The sequence below is a fragment of the Chiloscyllium plagiosum genome, unplaced genomic scaffold (genome assembly GCF_037043375.1).
Source record: "Chiloscyllium plagiosum isolate Xiang-an unplaced genomic scaffold, Cpla_swu_hap1 HiC_scaffold_4, whole genome shotgun sequence".
NCBI classification, from domain to species: domain Eukaryota; kingdom Metazoa; phylum Chordata; class Chondrichthyes; order Orectolobiformes; family Hemiscylliidae; genus Chiloscyllium; species Chiloscyllium plagiosum.
The window spans coordinates 144313040-144338073 of NW_028270142.1; the positions used below are offsets into that span (position 1 = coordinate 144313040).

Below are 25034 nucleotides of genomic sequence, written 5' to 3' on the forward strand. Positions count from 1 at the left end.
CTAGTTGCCCCTTGAGAAGGTGGGAGTGAGCTGCCTTCTTGAACCGCTGCAGTCCATGTGCTGTGGGTAGACCCACAATGCCCTTAGGGAGGGAATTCCAGGATTTTGATCCAGCAATATTGAAGGAACAGTGATATATTTCCAAGTCAGGATGGTGAGGGGCTTGGAGGGGAACTTGCAGGGAGTGGTGTTCCCATGTATGCTTCTAGATGGTTTGGAATGTTTTGCACTCAGTAGATAGCAACTGGTGGAATTTAAATTCAGTGAAAAAAATCTGTAATTGAAAGCTAATCTCAGTGATAGTCATCCCGAAACTATCATTGATAACTGTAAAAGCCCATTTGGGTCACTAATACCCTTTAGGGAGGGAAATCTGATGTCCTTACCTGGTGTGACCTACATGTGACTCCAGACCCACAGCAATGTGGTTGACTCTTAGCTGCCTTCTGGGATTGCTGAGCAAGACCATCACTTCACGGGCAATTGGGGATGGGCAATAAATGTCCATGTCCCACAAATGAATGTTTAAAAAAAATTCCCCACTCTTTTAATTCTAATTTGTTTTTCTGTCTGTTTCTGTCTCTGTTTCTCTCTCTCTGTCTGTCTGTCTCTGTCTCTGTCTCTCTCTTTGTCTGAGATTATCTTTAAAACCTACCTCCTTCCAATTCTGGGCATCATCACTAACATCATCTTATGTGATTCAATGTCAAACCTTGCTTCGAAATCGCATTAAGGGTGCTATGTAAACGCACATTGCGGTTGACGTTTATACCATACATCATCAATCTGTCTCCTCTGGGTTTACCTGCCAGATCGGAATATTTCCCCTTGTTTGTTTTCTCAAAAAGCCTGGTGATTTTGAACTCCTCGATGAAATCTCCCCTTGACCTTCTCTGCTCTGAGGAGCACATTGAGTGTCTCCTGATGAATGGGCCCCACCCCCTTCCCTGTTCCCATTCCAGTAAATCTCTGCTGGGCCCTCCCTTTAGCTTTGATATTCTTCCTGAAACTGTGATGTGTATAAACAGCAAATTTCTGGCGTGATTTTGGGATTGGTAATGATACTGCTCATTACTGACTGGGTCCCAATACGAAGGTCTTTGCAGTTTCACTCTTCTTTGCCAAAGGCTTTTGTTGCAATGTAATTGCAATTTGAGTAGATATCGCCCCTCAACATGCATCATTAACAACAACCACAGATGTCCAACAGCAGCTTGACTACAGCTGAGGAATACAGGTTGAGGCAGGTTTGAAAGGGCAGAGACACGGAGAGCTACGGCTCACATTTGTCTCTGAGTCAGAAATCTATGTGTTCAAGGATGATCTTATCTCCATGCTTTTCGGATATATGAGTGATAAAGGCCAGCCATAATTGAATCTTCACACAAACTCAGGCCAGCTGTCTAAGATTTCTCTAACTAACAGTTATTAATAAAGTGTATACAATAGTAAGGTTACAGAGCCAACATACTCTCAGCTGCTGATGCTCCGACCTCCCAGCAGAGTCCCAGCAGGCGACTGCTGAAGTCAACGCTCCTCAGAGCTGACCTCCACTTCCCTCGTCAAAGGTTTCCGTCGAATGTGCTCCCAAGGAGCTCATTCCAGATCACAGCGAGGATCGAGATGGAGAGGACTTTCTTCCTTCACGACGAAGTTTGAGACTGGAATTCCCTTCAGGCTGAAATATGTTCAAGGACTCAATAAGAGCGATTGTTGTTTGATTGAGGAGGGAGTTGAGGATTATGAGGGGCTGACAGAGAAGACGAACTGATGCAACAATCAGACCAACCATATTCTTGTAGAATGGTGGAGGCTTGAGGGGCCCAATGGCTTATTTCTGCTCCTACTTATTATTATAACTCAGAGACTTTATTTGCATTGTGAGTAAACCTTATCTCCACATTGACAATGAAGAATGGGGGGGCTCTCACAGAAACCTATAAAATTCTGACCGGACTAGACACAGGAAGGATGTTCCCGGTGATCGGGGAGTCCAGACCCAGGGGGTCACAGTCTCAGAATACAGGATGGGCCATTTCAGACTGAGATGAGGGGAAATGTCTTCACCCAGAGAGTGGGGAGCCTGTCGGATTCTCTGTCACAGCAAGTGATTGAGGTCAGAATATTGAATGTTTTCCAAAGGAGTTACATACAGTTCTTGGGGCTAAAGGGATCAAAGGGTCTGGGGAGAGAGAGCAGGAACTGAGTTAGATGATCAGCCTTGATTGTGTTGAATCTCAGACCAGGCTTGAAGGGCCCACTCCTGCCTCTAGTTTCCATGAAATCTGTCATCCTTACCCAGTCTGGCCCAAGTGTAACTCCAGACCAACGGACAATGTAGCTGACCCTGAACTACCCTCTGAAATGGCCCAACAGGTCACTCAGATCCACGGGTGATTAGGGATGGCCAATAAATGCTAGCCCAGCCTCAAACAATCAAGGATAGTGAGAAAAGATCCCAGGAGGAATTTGCGGCCTGTAAATAAACTCACTGCAAAGCAGAAGATTTGGTTTTATCTTTCACCGTCTGTGTTGGATCCATATAAGGCTAGAATGGAAGGCTGCTTTCTAACCAGCTGGTGTTCGGTGACTTGCAAAGTCCTCTTTGCTCACGTGACATTTTTGCTCATCAGATGCCGCTCACCTTGTTGGGTATTTGCCCAGGTCACCCAGTCCTACACTCTCATAAGAGAGATACTGGTGGTGCTTTAACCTGGGGGTTACCACACCACAGGAGAGGGGAGAGGTAGAGAAGGAGCATCCTTCACGATCACCTCAGCTGGTGGGGGAAGGGAACTCACACTGTTGGTGTTACAAACCAGCCATCCAGCCAACTGAGCTATATATTAGACAGCATCAGCAGCTCACTGCTCACACTAGTCTCACTGCCCACACTCGTCCCACTGCTCACACTAGTCCCACTGCCCACACTAGTCCCACTGCCCACACTAGGCCCACTGCCCAAACTATGCCCTCTGCTCACACTAAGCCCACTCCCCACATTAGTCCCACTGCCCTCATTAGGCCCACTGCCCACACTAGTCCCACTGCCCACACTCGGCCCACTGCTCACACTTGTCCCACTGCTCACACTAGTCCCACTGCCCACACTCGGCCCACTGCCCACACTAGTCCCACTGCCCAAACTATGCCCTCTGCTCACACTAAGCCCACTCCCCACACTACTCCTACTGCCCTCATTAGGCCCACTGCTCACACTAGGCCCACTGCTCACATTAGTCCCACTGCCCATATTAGGCCCACTGCTCACATTAGGCCCACTGCTCACACTAGGCCCACTGCTCACATTAGTCCCACTGCCCATATTAGGCCTACTGCCCATATTAGGCCCACTGCCCATATTAGGCCCACTGCCCACACTAGTCCCACTGCTCACACTAGGCCCACTGCCCACACTCGGCCCACTGCCCACACTAGTCCCACTGCCCAAACTATGCCCTCTGCTCACACTAAGCCCACTCCCCACACTAGTCCTACTGCCCTCATTAGGCCCACTGCTCACATTAGGCCCACTGCTCACATTAGTCTCACTGCCCACATTAGTCCCACTGCCCATATTAGGCCCACTGCCCATATTAGGCCCACTGCCCACACTAGTCCCACTGCTCACACTAGTCCCACGGCCCACACTCGGCCCACTGCCCACACTAGTCCCACTGCCCAAACTATGCCCTCTGCTCACACTAAGCCCACTCCCCACACTAGTCCCACTGCCCTCATTCGGCCCACTGCTCACAGTAGGCCCACTGCTCACATTAGTCTCACTGCCCACATTAGTCCCACTGCCCATATTAGGCCCACTGCCCATATTAGGCCCACTGCCCACACTAGTCCCACTGCTCACACTAGGCCCACTGCCCACACTCGGCCCACTGCCCACACTAGTCCCACTGCCCAAACTATGCCCTCTGCTCACACTAAGCCCACTCCCCACACTAGTCCCACTGCCCTCATTAGGCCCACTGCTCACAGTAGGCCCACTGCTCACATTAGTCTCACTGCCCACATTAGTCCCACTGCCCATATTAGGCCCACTGCCCACACTAGTCCCACTGCTCACACTAGGCCCACTGCCCACACTCGGCCCACTGCCCATTCTAGGCCCATAGCCTTGAATGATCTGTGTTTGGGATTGAGACCACCAATGGTGGAGTGTTAGAAATCACGGGAAGTGGTGCAAGGGACCGGAATCGGAAGGATGCAGAAATCTGGAAGGATGGTAAGGCTGGAGTAGATTACGGCAGTATGGGAGGAGATGGGGTGAGGACAGGGCTATGGAGGAATTTGGGATCATGGATGAAAATTTCATATCTTTACAGACCCATGTTTGTTTACTTTGATGGCGAATTCTAAACCAAAGTTAATTCAATCCTTCCCTTTCTGCTCGAGGTTGATGTGTGGATTGTGTTCTGAATGAGGCATACTGGACATTATTTGTCTTCATTCTTAAATAAAAATAGACATGTTAGCTTTGATGGACATCATTTATATCTGTTTATCCTGCGGGAAGTGTAGGCAGCTCTGCTTCTTTACTGATCTATTGTGTGATTAAGATCTCTCACCACGTTTACCATGACGAATTCAGCAAAGAGATATCATATAACAAATTTACATCCCCTTTAGTTTTAAAGATAACGAAGGATTGTAAAACTGCTTCAACGCACAATCATTTACTTAAACTTCTCCAATTCATTCTCCCTTCCAAAGACCGTCCATTTCTGAGGACGGTTTGCTCAAGATGACACAGGAATTTCACAGAAATTCCAAAAACTGTACAGCACAGAAGGAGGCCATTCGACCCACAGCGTCCATGCTGGTGGATGAAGAGAGGAGTCCACTTTCTGGCCCTTGCTTTCTAGCCCTTGATGTTATGGTGCATCCAGTGCAAATCCGATATTTTGTTAAATGCATTTAGGTTTCCTGTCTTGATGCCCCTCTCTACGATGTCCACCAATTGCTTTCAATCTATTTCATTTCATCAGGAATGGAGTATGAAGGGAGGAAGGTTTTGTTAAAACTACACAATGCTCTAGTCAGACTGCAGCTAGAATAATGTGAACAGTCTGGGTTTCTTATCCGAGGCAGGATAGACTGGTATTGGAGACAGTCCAGAGAAGGCTCACTAGACTGGTACCAACACTGTCTTATGCTGACCCAGACATCTTGTGAGTGAATAAATTAAAACAAAACTGGACTAAATCCTTCACTGTCTCCAAATATTGGAATTCCCTCCCTCAGGGCATTGTGGGTCTACCTACAGCACATGGACTGCAGCGGTTCAAGAAGGCAGCTCACCCCCGCCTTCTCAAGGGGCAACTAGGGATGGGCAATAAATGCTGGGCCCAGCCAGCGATGCCCACATCAGCTTTTTTTTAGATTAGATTACTTACAGTGTGGAAACAGGCCCTTCGGCCCAACAAGTTCACACCGACCGTCAAAGCGTAACCCACCCAGACCCATTCCCCTACATTTACCCCTTCACCTAACACTATGGGCAATTTAGCATGGCCAATTCACCTGACCTGCACATTTTTTGGATTGTGGGAGGAAACCGGAGCACCCGGAGGAAACCCACACCGACACGGGGAGAATGTGCAAACTCCACACAGACAGTCGCCTGAGGCGGGAATTGAACCCGGGTCTCTGCTGCTGTGAGGCAACGGTGCTAACTACTGTGCCGCCCATGTTCCAGTGTTTGATGTCACACTCCATTCCTGCAACCCACATCCCCTGCAGACATTCAGCCCGGAATCCCTTGGCAGAGGTGTGCGAGTGTGTGTGTGTGTGTGCGAGAGAGAGAGAAAGTGTGGGTGTGGGTGTATTTGTGAGTATATCTGTGTGTGTACTTGTGTGGTTGTGAGAGAGTGTGTGCCTGAGTGTGAGTGCATTTGTGAGTATGTCTGCATATATTTGTGTATGTGCGTATGAGAGTGTATTTGTGAGTGTGCATGTATATTTGTGTGTGTGTGTGATTGAGTGTGTGTATTTGTGTGGGGGGGTATTTATGAGTGCGTGCGTTTTTGTGTGAGTATGTGTGTATATATTTGTGAGTGACTGTGTGTGAGCATGTGTATTTGTGTGTGTGTGTATTTGTGTGTGAGAGAGTGTGTCTGTGTGTGAGAGTGTGTCTGTGTGTGAGAGTGTGTCTGTGAGAGAGCGAGTATGAGTGTGTGCATTGTATGTATTTGTGTGTGTATTTGTGAGTGTGTGTGGGGTCTTTCTGAGTGCTTGTGTTTTTGTGTGTGTGTAAACATATTCATGAGTGACTGTGTGCGAGCATGTGTATTTGTGTGTGTGTATATTTATGTGTGAGAGTGTGTCTGTGTGTGTGAGAGTGCATGTGTGAGAGTGTGTGCATGTGTATATTTGTGTGAGTGTGTGTGTGATGAGAGTGTATTTGTGAGTGTGTGTGTGTGAGAGAGTGTGTCTGTGTGTGTGAGTGAGTATGAGTGTGTGCATTTGTATGTATTTGTGTGTGTGTGAGTGAGAGTGAGTGTGTGTATTTGTGGGTGAGTGTGTGTGTGTGTGAGAGAGTGAGTATGTCTGTGTGTGTATGTATTTATGAGAGTGTATTTGTGAGTGTGTGTATTTGTGAGTGAGTGTGTGTGAGAGAGTGAGTGTGTCTGTGTGTGTATGTATTTATGAGAGTGTATTTGTGAGTGTGTGTATTTGTGAGTGAGTGTGTGTGAGAGAGTGAGTGTGTCTGTGTGTGTATGCATTTATGAGAGTGTATTTGTGAGTGTGTGTATTTGTGAGTGAGTGTGTGTGTGAGAGAGTGAGTGTGTCTGTGTGTGTATGTATTTATGAGAGTGTATTTGTGAGTGTGTGTATTTGTGAGTGAGTGTGTGTGTGAGAGAGTGAGTGTGTCTGTGTGTGTATGTATTTATGAGAGTGTATTTGTGAGTGTGTGTATTTGTGAGTGAGTGTGTGTGTGAGAGAGTGAGTGTGTCTGTGTGTGTATGTATTTATGAGAGTGTATTTGTGAGTGTGTGTATTTGTGAGTGAGTGTGTGTGTGAGAGAGTGAGTGTGTCTGTGTGTGTATGTATTTATGAGAGTGTGTTTGTGAGTGTGTGTATTTGTGAGTGAGTGTGTGTGTGAGAGAGTGAGTGTGTCTGTGTGTGTATGTATTTATGAGAGTGTATTTGTGAGTGTGTGTATTTGTGAGTGAGTGTGTGTGTGAGAGAGTGAGTGTGTCTGTGTGTGTATGTATTTATGAGAGTGTATTTGTGAGTGAGTGTGTGTGTGAGAGAGTGAGTGTGTCTGTGTGTGTATGTATTTATGAGAGTGTATTTGTGAGTGTGTGTATTTGTGAGTGAGTGTGTGTGTGAGAGAGTGAGTGTGTCTGTGTGTGTATGTATTTATGAGAGTGTATTTGTGTGTGTGTGTGTGTGTGAGTGAGAGTGTGTGGATCATGCCTTCCAAAGAGGTGATGAACCCCCTGATAGCTTTGCCCCTGCCCCATCCCTCTCTCTACCCCTTACCATCAATGTCTACATTCATGCCCAAATATAAAGCATGTTATGGAGGATCCACCCAACCCTGCTAGATCTACATTTGTACTGAGTTGTCCTCCTCTCTCAGAGAAGCCTGAGCTATCATTCCCTCTGGGTCTCTCTGGGAACCTGCCCCCTCACCCCCGAGTCCTGCCCTGAGTCCCTGTGGGTGGGAGAAGTGGGAGCAGTTAGCAGTGTTTCCACCAACCAGTTCCATCTCCGTGGTCTGACAGAAACACAACCCGCAATAAGAGACAAATGCAATTCTTTGAATGATTAGGTTGTCCTTGTTCATTAACAAGTGGAAACCGTAATTAAAATATTATAGAAAAGAAGTAATTTATATTGCATTATATGCCAATCACATCAATGAAAGCTCGTCGTTAAAGGTTATGCTTGATATGTACTTTACCTTTAGCACATGCTAAACCAGTTTTAAGATTTGTAAATTATGTAATTTAATTTCCATTAACTTCATTATAATCTGCTGAATGTGCCAATTACAAAGATGAATGAAATGTCTGCCTTAAGCAATTAGACTGTCAGTGAATTGCAGGTTCTCTGACAATGGCAGAATGCTCACACAAAGCGGTAAAATTAAATCGCTCTCCTTGATATTCTGTACCAAATGGTTTAACCCTTCGAGTGCAAGAAGCCTTTCAGAAGGAACACGCAGCTTCCTATCTCTCTGTGTGCCTGAGGCATTGCTGGGTGATAGCCCGAGAGTGACCCGTGTGGCTAAATCCAGTGGATGATTGACCATGTGATACGAACAGGAGGAGGCCATTCAGCCACTTGAACTTGCTTTGCCATTCAATAGGATGATGGCTGATCCAGTACACCTCATCGCCATTTCATTGACCTTTCCAGTTAGCTCAGTTGGCTGGATTGGCAGTTTTGTGATGTCAGCAGCATGGGTTCAAATCCCACACCAGCTGAGTTAACTGTGAAGGGCTCTTCCCCCTTGCCTGAGGCATGGGGAACCTCAGGCTAAACCACCACTATCATCTCACTCTCTCTTTCTAATGAAAGAGCAGCCCTCTGGGGTGATGGTGAATTGATTTTGATCTGAGCTACCACCACAGCTCCTATGGGGCTAGCTTGACTCTACCCTGAATTTAAAAGCATTGGCTGCCTGGTAACAGGTTTCCTGGTGGGCTTCCCAATCAGCTCACTCTCTGTTGAAGAGTTTGAAAAAGATGTGGGGCAGGAGAGCATTGAGGAGCACAGTCTTTGCCTCTGCTCCCTCAACATTTCCTCACCCTCAGCTCCAACACGGCTCCCTGTTCTTTTCCTTCACTCCACTTCCCCAACCTCCTTCTTTTATTCACTCACAGGATGAGGGCAGCAGTGGCTAGCGCAGTATTTATTGACCATCCCTAATTGCCGAGAGGGCAGTTAAGAGTTAACCATGTTGCTGTGGGTCTGGAGTCACATGGAGGCCAGACTGGGCAAGGATGGCATAGTTCCTTCCCTAAAAGGTATTAACGGATCAGATGGGTCTTTCCCAAAAAAACCAGCAATGGTCATCATTAGATTCCTCATTCCAAATGTTTATTAAATTGAAATTCCACCATAGCAAGATTGGAACCTAGGTCCCCAAAACATTATCATTAATAGTCTAGTGATAATGCCACTAAGCCAGCACCTCCTCATCTCAATTAGATTCCCTACAGTGTGGAAATAGGCCCTTCAGCCCAATCAGTCCACACCGACCCTCCGAAGAGTAACCCACCCAGACCCGTTTCCTTCTGACTAATGCACCTAACACTATGGGCAATTTAGCATGGCCAATTCACCCTAACCTGCACATCTTTGGACTGTGGGAGGAAACCGGAGCAAACCCACACAGACACGGGGAGAATGTGCAAACTCCACACAGACAGTCGTCCGAGGCTGGAATCGAACCTGGGACCCTGGTGTGAGGCAGCAGTGCTAACCACTGAGCCACCGTGCAGCCCCATCTGGCTGTGTTTATGGATTTCATGCCAGGACAATGCAGCCACTTGATTGTCCCCACATCCACAAACACTCATTCCCTCCACCGCCGATGCTCAGCAGCAGCAGTGTGTACTATCTACAAGATGCACTGCAGACATGTGCCAAAGATCCTCAGACAACACCTTCCCTCCCCGCCTCAGGCGACTCTCTGTGTGGAGTTTGCACATTCTCCCCGTGTCTGCGTGGGTTTCCTCCGGGTGCTCCGGTTTCCTCCCACAGTCCAAAGATGTGCAGGTCAGGTGAATTGGCCACGCTAAATTGCCCGTAGTGTAAGGTGAAAGGGTAAATATAGGGGGGTGGGTCTGGGTCATTTGCGCTTTGGCGGGTCGGTGTGGACTTGTTGGGCCGAAGGGCCTGTTTCCACACTGTAAGTAATCTAATCTAATCTAATCAATTCCCCCCGACCACCTCCATCTAGAAGTACGAAGGCTCTAGATACATGGGATCCCCACCCCCTGCAAGTTCCTTTCCAAGCCCCTCACCATTCTGACTTGGAAATATATCACTGTTCCTTCAGTGTCGCCGGGTCAGAATCCTGGAATTCTCTCCCTCAGGGCATTGTGGGTCTACCCACAGCACATGGACTGCAGCGGTTCAGGAAGGCAGCTCACCCCCACCTTCTCAAGGGGCAACTAGGGACGGGCAGTAAATGTTGGCCCAGCCAGTGATGCCCTTTCTTTTCCTTGCCCTTCTTTGTGCCCCTATCCCTGTGCTCTCCCTGTCCAGTTAGCCCTTTTTCTCCTCCTCCTCTTCTTCTCCCCTTACTCCTCTTACATTTCCCCTCTTCCTTCCCATCCTCCTCGACTCCCTGCATTTGCTTCTTCCACATCATCTTCCCTTAGAACCACAGAACGTAAGAAACGTTACAGCACAGAAAGAGGCCATTCAGTCCATCATGGGTGCATTGGCATTCTCCCCCTCTCCTTGGTGACTTCATGGGATGCCTTCCAACTACTCCATGTCTGAAGACTAGAACCACTGCACATCAGAGGATGTTCATTAGCAAAACCCTGACACATGCAGCACATGAGGAGCTGTTTGGGTCAGCTGATTGCTGAATGAATGAAGTGGGAAAGGAGCATAGAAATTGAGGGAAGAATTCTAGAGACTGGGACCCAGGCACGGCCACCAATGGTGGGACAATTGAAATGCTCAAGAGGCCAGATTTGGTAGAGCACAGAGATAGAATCATAAAAATCCCTGCAGTGTGGAAGCTGGCCATTCAGCCCACACCAACCCTTTGGAAAGCATCCCCCCCCCCCAGACCCAACTCTTACCCTTTCCCTGTAACCCTGCATTTCCCACAGCCAATCCACCGTAACATGCACATCTTTGGACTGTGGGAGGAAACCCACACAGATACAGAGAGAGTGTGCAAACTCCACACAGACAGTCACGCAAGGCTGGAATTGAACCCGGGTTCATGGAGTTTTACGGTGGCACTGCTAACCACTGAGCCACCGTGCTGCACCATGTTAGTGTCTACTCATGATGTAGGAGTTAACAAGTTAGCAGGGAGGGGCGTGGTTAATGAACAGGAAGCAGGGAGTGGGCATCAATAGGTCATTTTCAAGTTGGCAGATGTAACTAGTGGAGGGCCACAGGGATCATTGAAACAGAAACTCAGAAACCAGGAGCAGGAGCGGGCCATTCGGCCCTTTGTGCCTGCTCAACTGTTCAGTATGATCACAGCTCAATTTCAAATTCAGTCCCCTGCTCCCAATTTCGACCCCATACCTTTTGAGCCTTAAGAACTGTATCTAACTCCTTCTCGAAAACGCTCAATGTTTTGGCTTCAACCATTTTCTGTAACAGTGAATCCACAGGCTCCCCGCTCTCTGGGTAAAGACATTTCTCCTCGTCTCAGTCCTACTCCGTATCCTTACACTGTCACCCGTGGTTCTGGACTGAGAATGAGAACGATAGGCTCTGTCTTTGCTCGTGCAGGGAGCTGGGTGATGCACTATTTGTTTCCCTGGAGAGGATGACCTGTAGTGTTCCAGGGTTTGATCCTGAACTAGGCTGAGCTAATAAGGCAGCTGGACAGCATAACATTCAGAGAGGGCATAACATTCAGCCAAGCTTTGCCCTGCTGGGTAGTGTCTAGAAACACTTGTTTCGAAGTGAGAAAAAGTGTGAAAGCATAAATATGAAAATGCAGAGCTGAGCTCCATTCAGAGTCCTGAATTCACTCGTTCCTCCCTCCTCCTGTGCTATGAGAATGTATTATCTGATGCAAATTATTTCGCAGTCCCGCTTTCAATGTGCAGTGCTTTGGAGTTTGAAACTGAGATTGAATTGTAAATATCAAGACATCAAGGTTTCAGAGCCAGCTCCGTTCTGTTTTCTCTCCCCACCTCACAGTGTCATTCGATTACACGCTTCAGAACTGTAAATTGATTTCTTAATAAAGTCAATCTGGCCTAAAAAACATCATGCAAACCACAACAAAGATCAGTTCAGCGAGGATGTATCATCTTAGAAGAGCACTGGGATGCTGGATTTCACTCTCTACCAAAGTCAACCTCAAAATTCACTAACACCTCCCTCAACCTACTGTCCACACACTCGATGGATGAATTAGGGATGGGCAATGAATGCTGGGCTAGCCAGAGACCGCCCTCATCACATGAGTGAATAAAGCAAATAAAATGGAAATATGTGTTTTAGGAAGAAGAATAGAGCTAGGGAAGCTGTTTGAAAATATCAGGCCTCCCAAATAAGGCAGAAGTGAGGAGGATATTTTTCTGTCAGCAATTCATGAGAATCTGGGCTTCTCTTGCAGAGTGATGAATGTTATACAGTCATAGAGGTGTACAGCACAGAAACAGACCCTCCAGTCCAACTTGTCCGTGCCAAGCTGATATTCCTAAATTAATCTAGTCCCATTTGCCAGCACTTGGCCCATCTCCCTCTAAACTGAAAATGTGTTGCTGGAAAAGCGCAGCAGGTCAGGCAGCATCCAAGGAGCAGGAGAATCGACGTTTCGGGCATGAGCTCATGCCCTGCTCATGCCTGACCTGCTGCGCTTTTCCAGCACCACATTTTCAGCTCTGATCTCCAGCATCTGCAGTCCTCACTTTCTCCATCTCCCTCTAAACCCTTCCTATTCATATCCAGTGTTCTGGCATGTGTAGACTAAGTGCATTAGTCAGGGGTAAATGTAGAGTAATGAGGATTGGGTTTGGGTGGTATACTCTTTGGAAGGTCAGTGTGGACTTGTTGGGCTGAAGGGCCTGTTTCCATATTGTAGGGATTCTATGATGATCATATACCCATCCAGATGCCTTTTAAATGTTGTTATTGTACCAGCCTGCTCCACTTCCTCTGGCAGCTCATTCCATACATGCACCACCTGCCATGTGAAAAAGTTACTCCTTGGGTCCTTTTTAAATAGAACAGTGCTGTGCTTTTCCAGCAACACACTCTCGACTCTGATCTCCGGCATCTGCAGCCCTCACTGTCTCCTGTAGGAGATTAAGGGGTGACTTTAAAGAGATTTATAAAATCATGAAGCGTATAGATAAGGTGAGTGGCAGGTGTCTTTTCCCTAGGGTGGGGGATTTCAAGACTGAGGAGCACATTTTTAAGGTTAGAGGGAAAAGAATGAATAGACACAGAGAGTGGTTCATGTGTGGCACGAACTTCCAGAGGAAGTACAATTACAATGTTTAAACGACATTTGGATGGACACAATGATAGGAAAGGCTTAGAGGGATATGGGCCAGGAGCAGGCAGGTGGGACTAGTTTAGTTTGGGATTCTGCTCGGTGTGAAATGGTTGGATTGAAAGGTCTGTTTCTGTGCTGGACGGCTCTAGGATCTCTCCCTGGTTTCTATCACTCACTGGTTATCGACCTTGAGCTCCCAGAGGTCTCCTGGGTCTAGTTTGGATTCCTGCACACGTAGCTCAGCGTCAAATGCATCCCCCACAGAAGCGGCCTGGGGTTTTCAGCTCCGGTGTGGGTGCTACGTAAACGCAGGCCGTCCTCAGCTGTGCGGCCTGTGTCGACATGCCTCTGGGCTTGCCTGTCAGAGTGCTGTGTCGGGCTGGAGCTTCACATAGAGCACTTGGCAAGATGTAGCCTCCTGGTACATTGCTTTAGTCATCAGTCGGTCTGGTGTATTCATTATCAGAGAGAAGCACTTGATTTCCTAATTGGAAGAGTGAAGAGTTGATTTGAATTTGTAATGAGACTGGACGACATCTTCATTAGAAATGTATCATTTGGGGGCACCTTCGAAGAGCAGGCAGTGGCTGGTCAGTCTCCTAGCCAGATGGTGGAGAGTTCATATCCCCAGGCTGACTGTCACTCTCACTCTCTCTCTCTCTCTCTTTCTCACATACACACACTCACAATCTCTCTCTCATTTAAAGGAACATGCACTCTGTTAGCTCACAGGCTGGCACTCGATGGGGCAGCCAAGCCTAGGTACGGACAAGCTTTTTGGGCATTCACATCCGAGTGAGTTCGCTCACTGACAATCTGACAGTGGTTAATTTAATTTAACAATTTATGCTGGGACTGTTGTCCCGGGAGAGAGGAACAACTAGAGATGAGGTCTGGTAGAGGTTTGCAAAACGATGAGCGGTCATTGGACAGAGTTGACAGGGAGAAGCTGTTCCTGCGTGTATAAGGAATAAGACTGAGGTTGTGTAGATTTAAAGTAATGTTCAAATAAAGCAAGCGTGATTACGAGAAATGTTTTTCACCCAGTGAGTAGTTGGGGTGTGGAGTGCACTGTCTGAAAATGTCTTGGGGGCAGGTTCAATTGAGGCATTCACGAGGGGCATGGGATAGTTGTTGGGATGGAAATGGTGAGCAGGGATATGGAGAAAAGGCAGTAATTTGGCGCTAGGGGATAGAACCAGCTTAGGCATAATGGGCCGAATGGCCTCCTTTTGTTCCATAACAATTTCGAGATTCTGTGAACAGAGTAACAAACATTAATTACCCCCCCAAACAAGAAGGTGGATTGTCACAGAGCCAGTCTTCAGAGATCAGGCAACAGTTACCCGAAATAGGCCATTTGGCCCATCAGCACTGTGCTGACGTTCATGTGCCACCCGAGCCAGCTCCTACCTCAGTAATATCGATGGCTGTTAATCATCTTCTGCAAAAGGTGTTATGACAAACTTCTAGAGCAGGTGGGGCCTATACCCGGGACTCTGGCTCAGAGGGAGACCTCATCAATACATCCTACACCTTTTGGCTCATCTTAAACACACCAATCATTCCCTGTGGGAGTGAGTCCTACATTCACCCCCCCCCCCCCCCCCCCCCCCAACTCCCTTTGGGAGTGAGTCCCACATTCCACCCCCCAACTCCCTGTCGCAGCAAGTCCCACATTTTCCCCGACTCACTGTCTGAGCAAGTCCCGTATTTCCACCCTGCTCCCTGTGGGAGTGAGTCCCACATTTTCCCCACTCCCTGTGGGAGTGACTCCCACATTTTCCCCCGCTCCCTGTGGGATTGAGTCCACACTCCATCCCCCCGTCCCCCACCCCCACCCCTCCCACACTCTCTTGCTTGCCTTGAGTTTTGTGTTGGTGTTATCAGTGTCTATCTCCCATTTACAGCACCTGGTTTAGGACTCCTCCACAACTGAAAACAGTTTCTCCCCATCTCCCTCCTGAGATGATGGGATTGCCTTCTGAGGAGACCAGGCCTGGCTCCTCTGGAGACTGGAATAGCCAGAGGTGACTTCATTGAAACAGAGAAGACCCTGAGGGGAGGTGGCTGTAGAAAGGAGGTGTCTTCTTGTGGAAGGACCCAGAGCCAGGAGTTGTAGTTTAAAAATAATGGGGTGTCCATTTCAAACTGGGGTGAGGAAACATTATTTCCCTCAGAGGAATGTGAGTCTTTAGAAGCGTCTTCCTCAATACGCAGTGGATGCAGAATCTTTAAATGCTTTTAAGAGAGAGGGAGATAGATTCTTGATTTCCACGGGGTGAAAGATTATCATTGGTTGTGCATGAATGTAGGGTTGAGGTTAAAATCAGATCAGCCGCCATCTTACTGAATGGCGGAACAGGGAGTGGGGGAAAATATGGGAGTCACTCCCACAGGGAGTGAGGTGGGAATATGGGACTTGCTCCGACAGGGAGTGGGGGAAAATGTGAGACTTGCTCCGACAGGGAGTTGGGGAAAATGTGGGACTTGCTCCGACAGGGAGTTGGGGGGTGGAATGTGGGACTCACTCCCAAAGGGAGTGGGGGGGGGAATGTAGGACTCACTCCCACAGTGAGTTGGGGAAAATGTGGGACTTGCTGCGACAGGGAGTTGGAGGGTTGAATGTGGGACTCACTCCCACAGGGAGTGGGGGTGGGGGGGGGGAATGTAGGACTCACTCCCACAGGGATTGGGGGGGGGGGAATGTTGGACTCACTCCCACAGGGAATGATTGGTGTGTTTAAGATGAGCCAAAAGGTGTAGGATGTATTGATGAGGTCTCCCTCTGAGCCAGAGTCCCGGGTATAGGCCCCACCTGCTCTAGAAGTTTGTCATAACACCTTTTGTACGATTGAGATGGAGAGGAATTTCCTCACTCAGAGGAAAGTGAATTTTTGGAATTCTCTGCCTGAGAAGGCTCAGTCACAAGACATCAGTCATCATTATACTTCTGTTTTTTTAAGGAATCAAAGTGAAACAGGAAGTTGTGGGGGGATGTGCCATTGAGGTAGATGATGAATCACAATTGGGCATGATAGGATAGGCTTGAGGGGCCGATAGGCCTTGTATCCCTCCTGTGTCCCTGTGTTCCTATTAACCCCATCCAACCCTTTCATAATGTTAAAGATCTTGAGCAGCTCACAACCCTGAACTGTTCCCGACAGAAACGAGCCATAGGCTCTTCAGTCACTCAGCAGGAAAGGTTTAGGGAGATATGGGCCAAATGCAGTCAGTTGGGATGAGGTCAGACTGGGATGCCTAGTCAGCATGGGAGAGTTGGGCCGAAGGGTCTGTGGCTGTGCTGTATGACTGACTCTGTTCGGTGAGTTTTGAAGTTTCCTTGTTGCTCCATCTCGCACCTACCAAAAGAAACTGTGTAAAGTACGGGGCAGCCTCAGCAGGCGACTAAAGTGTGAAACTGAGTTTTGGTTCAACAATAGCAGGGTTTCAAAACACCTCCTGGAGATGTTCATGAGCACAGTCCCATCCAAACGTCCCAAGGGTGCTCTTTTGTTTTGATGACAATCACAAATCAAATTTAACCTGAAAAAAGTGAGGAATGCTACACTTGAGGAGGATTGACCAGCTAATGGTAGGATTGTGGAGAGACCCTGGAGAGATCCGAGTGTGTATATCCACAGATCTGTTTGAAGAGTGGCGCAGCATGGTGTCTCAGTGGTTAGCACTGCTGCCTCACAGCACCAGGCTGTGTGGGCTTCCTTCCACAGTCTAAAGACGTGCAAGTTAGGTAATTGGCTGCTTCATACTGTACATCTCTATGACTCTACACAATCACCGCTTAGGCTGTTCCTATAGCTCAAACCCTCCAGTCCTGGCAACATCCTTGCAAGGTGCTACGTAAATGTAGGTTGTAGGTGCTAGGTCCAGAATATGAAGGGTGATCTGGTGTGATCGAGAGGTTGTGTGTATGCACATGTGTGCATGCTTGCGTGCATGTCTGTGTGTGTGTGTTTGCAAGTGCCTGTCTGTGTGTGTGCTTGTATATGTATATGCGCACGCATATGTGTGTGCGTGCATGTGGATGTATATGCGCGTGTGTGTGTGTCTATGTACGTGTGTGAGACTGTGTCTGTGTGTGTGTGTCTGTGCGTGTGTGTGTCTGTGTGTATGTGCCTGTGTGCATGTGTGACTGTGTGTCAGTGTGTGTGTGTGTGTGAGACTGTGTGTCAGTGTGTGTGTGTCTATGTGCGTGTGTAACTGTGTGTGTGAGACTGTGTGTGCGTGTCTGTGTGCGTGTGTGACTGTGTGTGTGAGACTGTGTGTGACTGTGTGTGTGACTGTGTATCTGTGCGTGTGTGACTGTCTGTATGTGTGTGTCTGTGTGTGTCTGTGTATGTGTCTGTGAGACTGTGTGTCTGTGCATGTCTGTGTGCGTATGTGACTGTGTGTGTGAGACTGTGTGTGTGCGTGTCTGTGTGCGTGTGTGACTGTGTGTGTGAGACTGTGTGTCTGTGTGTGTGTGCGTGTGTGACTGTCTGTGTGTGTGAGACTGTGTGTCTGTGCATGTCTGTGTGCGTGTGTGACTGTGTGTGAGACTGTGTGTGTGCGTGTCTGTGTGCGTGTGTGACTGTCTGTGTGTGTGAGACTGTGTGTCTGTGTGTGTCTGTGTGCGTATGTGACTGTCTGTGTGTGTGAGACTGTGTATCTGTGTGTGTCTGTGTGAGACTGTGTGTCTGTGCATGTCTGTGTGCGTATGTGACTGTGTGAGACTGTGTGTGTGCGTGTCTGTGTGCGTGTGTGACTGTCTGTGTGTGTGAGACTGTGTGTCTGTGTGTGTCTGTGTGCGTGTGTGACTGTCTGTGTGTGTGAGACTGTGTGTCTGTGTGAGACTGTGTGTCTGCATGTCTGTATGCGTGTGTGACTGTGTGAGAGACTGTGTGTGCATGTCTGTGTGTGTGTGTGACTGTCTGTGTGTGTGAGACTCTGTGTGTCTGTGTGTGACTGCCTGTGCGTGTGAGACTGTGTATCTGTGTGTGTCTGTGTGCGTGTGTGACTGTCTGTGTGTGTGAGACTGTGTGTCTTGTGTGTGAGACTGATTATGTGTGTCTGTGACTGTGTGTGAGACTATGTGTCTGTATGTGTCTGTGTGTGTGTAACTGTGTGTGCATGTCTGTGTGCGTGTGTGACTGTGTGTGTGAGACTGTGTGTGTGCGTGTCTGTGTGCGTGTGTGACTGTCTGTGTGTGTGAGACTGTGTGTCTGTGTGTGTCTGTGTGCGTGTGTGACTGTCTGTGTGTGTGAGACTGTGTGTCTGTGCATGTCTGTGTGCGTGTGTGACTGTGTGTGCGTGTCTGTGTGCGTGTGTGACTCTGTGTGTGTGAGACTCTGTGTGTCTGTGTGTGACTGTCTGTGTGTGTGAGACTGTGTATCTTGTGTGTGAGACTGTTTGTGTGTGTCTGTGTGCGTGTGTGACTGTGTGTGAGACTATGTGTCTGTATGTGTCTGTGTGTGTGTAACTGTGTGTGCATGTCTGTGTGCGTGTGTGACTGTCTGTGTGTGTGAGACTGTGTGTGTCTATGTGCGTGACTGTGTACGTGTGTGACTGTGTGTGTGAGACTGTGTGTGTCTGTGTGTGGGTGTGACTGTGTCTGTGTGTGTGAGACTGTGTGTGAGTGTCTGTGCGTGTCTGTGTGTGAGTGTGTGTGGGAGGGATGTGGGATGTGGGGAATGTGGTGGAGGTGGGGAATGTGGTGAGGAGGGCAGTGGGTCTAATCGAGAAAGGACTCTGTTTTCTTGTTCAGTCTGCACTCAGTGTACCATTGCTCAGGGAATGTCTTTACCCTGGGAGCCTGGTGGGGGTGGGGGTGGAGGGGTTTGTGGTGTATGGGGTGGGTTGGGCTGGCAGGGGGGAGTTGAGGGGGGAAATAGGAGTGGACTGTTTAATTTTGAATTCCGTTGGATTTACCGAGTTGAGTTTCTGGTGATAAATTTCGTGTCGAGCTGATAAACGGGTTGTGTAAGTAGGACAGAAACCTCTCTGTAATGTGCAAAGAGATTGCTGGCATTGAGATGCAGTTAATGTTTGCTCAGGTGCCAAGCCCTGAATATCTTCCTGTCTGCCTTTCCGAGTGAGTTCTGTGCGAAATGTGCTGGATTGCACCAAATGGAAACTGGGTGTGCAAAGCAAGATCCAAGTTGTAGTATTTGACTGAAAACACGCCAGTGTGAGAACTTACATTTTTAACAATTTTGAGGTGGAGGGACTGTGTTCCTCAGAATCTTAACAAGCTTTCCTCTGTGCCTTGCCTGAGCAACGGTAGACTTGTAATTTTTGAAAGTAAAATCCCTTTCAGTATCAGATACGGTAGAGTCTGCCCATGGAGGGAGTTCACCAGATTTGATCCTGGGATTGGCAGAACTCGTATATGAAGAGAGGCTGAATCAGTCAGGGTTACACTTACTGGGGTTTAGAAGGGTAGGGAGGGACCCCATAGAAACCTATAAAATTCTAACCAGACTGGACAGGGTAAACACAGGAAGGGTGTTCCTGGTGACCAGGGAGTCCAGAACCAGGGGATCCCAGTCTAAGGATACGGGGTGGGCCATTTCAGACTAAGATGAGGAGAAATATCTTCACCCAGAGAGTGGGGGTGGGGGGGATGTGAAATTTTCTAGACTCCCCATTCCTGTGGAAGCAGGTCCCTGGGCCCAACAAATCCACACTGACCTTCCAAGGAGCATCCCATCCTGACCCATCCACCATCCTTTCCCTGTCACCCAATCTTTCCAATGGCTAATGTACCTAATCCCTGGATACTATGGCCAATCCACCCTAACCTGGGCATCTTTGGACTGTGGGTGGAAACCCATACAGACACGGGGAGGACATGCAAACTCCACACAGACAGTTGCCCCGAGGCTGGAATTGAACCTGGATCCCTGGTGCTGCTAACCCCTGAGCCATCTTAGAAAGTGGTTGAGGCCGAGGTATTAAATCTTTTCAAGAGGGAGCTGGATATGGTTCTTAGAGCTAAAGGGATCTGATGGGAATGAGGTATGGGGAAGGAGTGGGAACAAGGGATTGAGTTGGATGATCAGCTATGATCATGTTGAATGGTGCTGCAGGCTCGAAGGGCCAAATGGCCTACTCCTGCTCCTAGCTTTAATGTTTTTTTGGAATGGAAGGAGGTTATAAATAAATCAGATAACATATACACAGCAACGTAGTCAGCCCAGGTAGGCCGGGTGGTTAAGAAGCACACTTGCCTTCATTGCTCAGACCTTAGAGTATAGGAGTTGGGACATTATGTTGAGGTTGTACAGGACGTTGATGAGGCCTCTTCTGTGTCCAGTTCTGGTTGCCCTGTTATAGCAAGGATATTGTTAAACTGGAGCGGGTTCAGAAAGGATTTACCAGGATGTTGCCAGGAATGAAGGGTTTGAGTTATAAGGAGAGGCTGGATAGGCTGGAACCTTTTCACTGGAGCGTAGCCATTTGAAGGCTGGCCTTATACTGGCTTATAAAGTCATGAGGGGCATCAATGAGGTCAATGGCAGGTGTCTTTTTCCGAGAGTTGGGGAATTTTATGACCAAGGGGCATATTTTTAAGGTGAGAGGAAAAAGAATTAATAGACACGAGAGACAATTATTTTACACAGAGAGCGGTTCATGTGTGGAATGACCTTTCAGAGGAAGTGGTGTATATGGATGCAGTTACAACGTTTAAAAGACATTTGGTTAAATACATGAATAAGGAGTGTTTGGAGGGATATGGGCCAAGTGCAGGCACGTGGGACTAGTTTAGTTTGGGATTATGGTCGGCATGGACTGGTTGGGCCGACGGGTCTGTTTCCATGCTGGATGACTCTATGATTATGACTCTTTCCTCTTCCCAGATGCTGATTGATTAACTGTTAATTCACAGCTTCCGGCTGATGTCTGAGGGGTTTTTACAAACACCAGAGAATGCTATGCTATCATTCCCTCAGGTGGAATGGGCAATGCGCAAGTGTAGATTGTGTTGGGTGGTTAGTAATCTAGGGAGTCATGGTTCACGTTGAAACATGATGCCTTGATTTCAGCCGGAATTAAAGGTTTTTAAAAAATTGGTTCCTGGGTTGTGAGTGGCTGAGCCAGTATTTATTACCCTGAAGAATGTGGTGAAAAGCTGCCTTCTTGAACCGCTGCAGTCTGTCTCGTCTTCCATTGGAGTTTGGTACAACTGAGTGGCTGCTGGGCCATTTCACAACATCACAGGATTGTGACAGCACAGAAGGTGGCCATTTGGCCCATTGTGTCTACACTGGTTCTATCCCCTCATACCAATCTCCTGCCTTTTCCCCATAACCCTGCTCACCATTTCCATCCAAATAACCATCCAATGTCCCTCTTGAATGCCTCAATGGAACCTGCCTCCCCCACGTTCCCAGGCAGTCCATTCCACACCTTAACTGCACACTGGGTGAGGAAGACTTTTCTCACATCCCCCTTGCTTCTGATATTGAAGGGGCAGCCACATTGCTTTGGGTTTGGAGTTACATGTAGAATAGATTGGGAAATGATGGTGGGTTTATCCCTGTGAAAGGCAGCTCTGATCAGGATAGGTGAAATAAACCAGCGATTCATATGAACATGAAGACCATTTTGATGCCCATGTATTGAATTCATTTCAATTGAAGATTCCCCCCCCAGCTTCTATGGTGAGGTTTGAACTCACATTGCCAGACCAGTAGTTTATACCCCTATGCTAATGTCCCTCCTGTGTATCTGCCACAGAAAAGCTGCTGTCTGTACCTGGTTTGTTCCTTCAGTCTCACACCAACATCATCGATTTAAGGAGGAGCTGATGATAGTGGTGTAGGTACCAATCCAGAGACCCTGTCTAATGCTACAGGGAACATGTAGTTTAATCTCCTCATTGGGGAAGTTTAGCTTCAGTAGAGTGTGGAACTTAAAGGGAAAATGCAGGTCTTCTCAGCAATGTGGGCGGCACGGTGGCACAGTGGTTAGCATTGCTGCCTCACAGCGCCAGAGACCCGGGTTCAATTCCCACCTCAGGCGACTGACTGTGTGGAGTTTGCACGTTCTCCCCGTGTCGGCGTGGGTTTGCTCCGGTTTCCTCCCACAGTCCAAAGATGTGCAGGACAGGTAAATTGGCCACGCTAAATTGCCCGTAGTGTTAGGTTAGGGGTATGGGTGGGTTGCGCTTCGGCGGGGCAGTGTGGACTTGTTGGGCCGAAGGGCCTGTTTCCACACTGTAAGTAATCTAATTTAATGCCTAGGTCCCGTGAAAGAATCTTCAAAGAAATCTGAATTGCCCTGTGGCGTTGGATCAAAATCACAACCATGACCATCCTTGCTGGCATGACTAGACTCAGCCAATAAATAGAGGCCTTGCTAACATCACAAGGAGGGATTTCATTTTAAATCCTCCCCGACCCTCACCACCCGGATGAGGCCCTATTTTATTTTCACAGGAGACTTGAGTGCCGATCCTAGTGTGCGTTGGTACTCTATCTTACGTTTCACCAAGGGTTTGGCCAGTGGTCAGCAGGCAAACGTGAGAAAGAAAAGCAGCAGAAGGCTATTCAGCCCATCCAATAACATTGGGACTTCGACCCAGAGAATGTTACCGACTGGCCCACTGCCCAAGTTGCAAAACCTCACACGCCATAGAATCCCCACAGTGGGGAAAGAGACCATTCAGCCCACACCGACCTGCTAAATCCCACCCCGACCCAACCCATTGCCATAACCCCCTCATAGCATTTATGCCATAGCTAACCCACACACTGGGCATTTTAGCATGGCCAAACCCCCCCTAACCTGCACATCTTTGGACTGTGGGAGGAAACCCACACAGACACGGGGAGAATATGCAAACTCCACACAGACGGTCGCCTGAGGCTGAAATCGAACCCAGGCTCTTGGTGCTGTGAGGCAGCAGTGGTAACCACTGAGCCACCATGCCATCAGCATGTTTGGGTTGAGTTTGGACAAGTGTCATGGCTGCCTCATAAACAAAGGCAGCTTGGCCTTTTGAGATTGGTGACAGAGAATGTCCAGCACTGACCATTGGGCCCAACACCTCCATGCCAGCCCCTCCATAAAGATCCTTTCATTCCCTCCCTCATCTCTCCTGAGTAACTCACCTAGCATTGGTTTGTCTTGACAGATTTGTGGTGACTGTTGGAGTTTGTTTAAAAACAAATTGCTAAAACAATGCTTTATCGTTTCCCACGTCGGGGGCAGTTTGACATTTCTGCTTTTCTTCTTCCCGGTCCCTCTCCCGTCCAAAGAAGAGAACGTACCAGTGCATCAAATGTCAGATGATCTTTCAGTGCGAATGGGACATCCAGGTTCACGTGGCCAACCATATGATAGGTAAGCTGAATCTGTCATCAGACAATCGACACACTTGACAGCGCGGGGTTCGACTCCATGGTACTCTGTTTCCTTTCAATTTATCCTCACTTATTTCATTTATTTTTCTGTTGCCGGTGACACTGTGCTTTTGTGAATGTCTGTATGGGTATCCTCCAACCTCGTCAGCCATAACGTCCCCTTGGCCTCTCTCCCAGTGTCCTTTCTAGAGAGGAGAGCAGCTTGCTTCTGACCGAGTGGGCCAGACTATCAAGCATGGCTGCTGTGGCACTGGGTTTAAGTGGATTGGGGGTTCAGAGTAGGGAGAATTGGGTTGCTCTGGGTGTTGTAATTAGGGATTGTAATGTTCCTTACCCCTTCCCCGTGTCTCCCAGTCACCATCGAGGTGGTGTTGGTCCACGGTCCCCCTCCCCTCAGGCCTCTGTGTAACATGGGTGTACGGTCACAAAACACCGGGATGGTGTGTACGCATTTATCACTCATGCACATCGCACGTTCTCAAAGGCTGAAGATGTTCTCTGCTCTCTCCAGTTGATCAGCCGTACTCTTCAGAAGGTTTAGTCTGTGAATGTGAAGCGGTTTACTGTGATTTTCAACAGTTTGTCACTTTGTTCTGTTCCTCACACACACACAGATACACACAGATATACACACACACAGATATACACACACACAGATATACACACACACACGCACACACATACACACAGATATACACACACAGATACACACAAACACGCACACACATACACACAGATATACACACACACATACACACAGATACACACACACACAGATATACACACACACACACACACACATACACACAGATACACACACACACACAGATATACAGATATACACACACACAGATACACACACACACACTTAGACACACACACACAGATATACACACACACACAGATACACACACACACACATACACACAGATATATACACACACACAGATACACAGACAGATACACAGAGATACACACATATACACACACACACAGATACACACACACAGATACATACACACACACACTTAGACACACAAACACACACAGATACACACACACATACACAGACACGCACAGACAGACACACACACAGATACACAAAGACACACACAGACACACACTTAGACACACAAGCACGCACAGATACATACACATAAACAGACATGCACAGACAGACACACACATGCACACACACAGACACACACACATACACAGACACATACACACAGACAGACACACACACTTAGACACACAAACACACACAGATACACACACACATACACAGACACGCACAGACAGACACACACAGATACACAAAGACACACACAGATACACACGCACACACACGTACGCACACACTTGCACACACAGACACGCACATACAGACACACACATGCGCACACACACATACACACACACTCGCACACACACACAGCAGAAACAGACAGATACACATACAGAAACTGACACACATAGAC

General features: G+C 48.0%; 1 protein-coding gene across 5 annotated transcripts in view; it reads left to right on the forward strand.

Annotated features, from left to right (window-relative positions):
* znf521 (zinc finger protein 521) overlaps positions 1-25034 on the forward strand; it is a 496625-nt gene that overhangs the window by 214095 nt on the left and 257496 nt on the right. For 3 of the 5 annotated variants that reach the window (XM_043687613.2, XM_087986741.1, XM_043687614.2), the window contains exon 4: positions 23449-23533. In XM_043687613.2, the coding sequence (XP_043543548.2) occupies positions 23449-23533 (85 nt within the window). The remainder of the gene's footprint in view (positions 1-23448; positions 23534-25034) is intronic. The other 2 variants (XM_087986742.1, XM_087986743.1) reach the window with 1 other exon arrangement.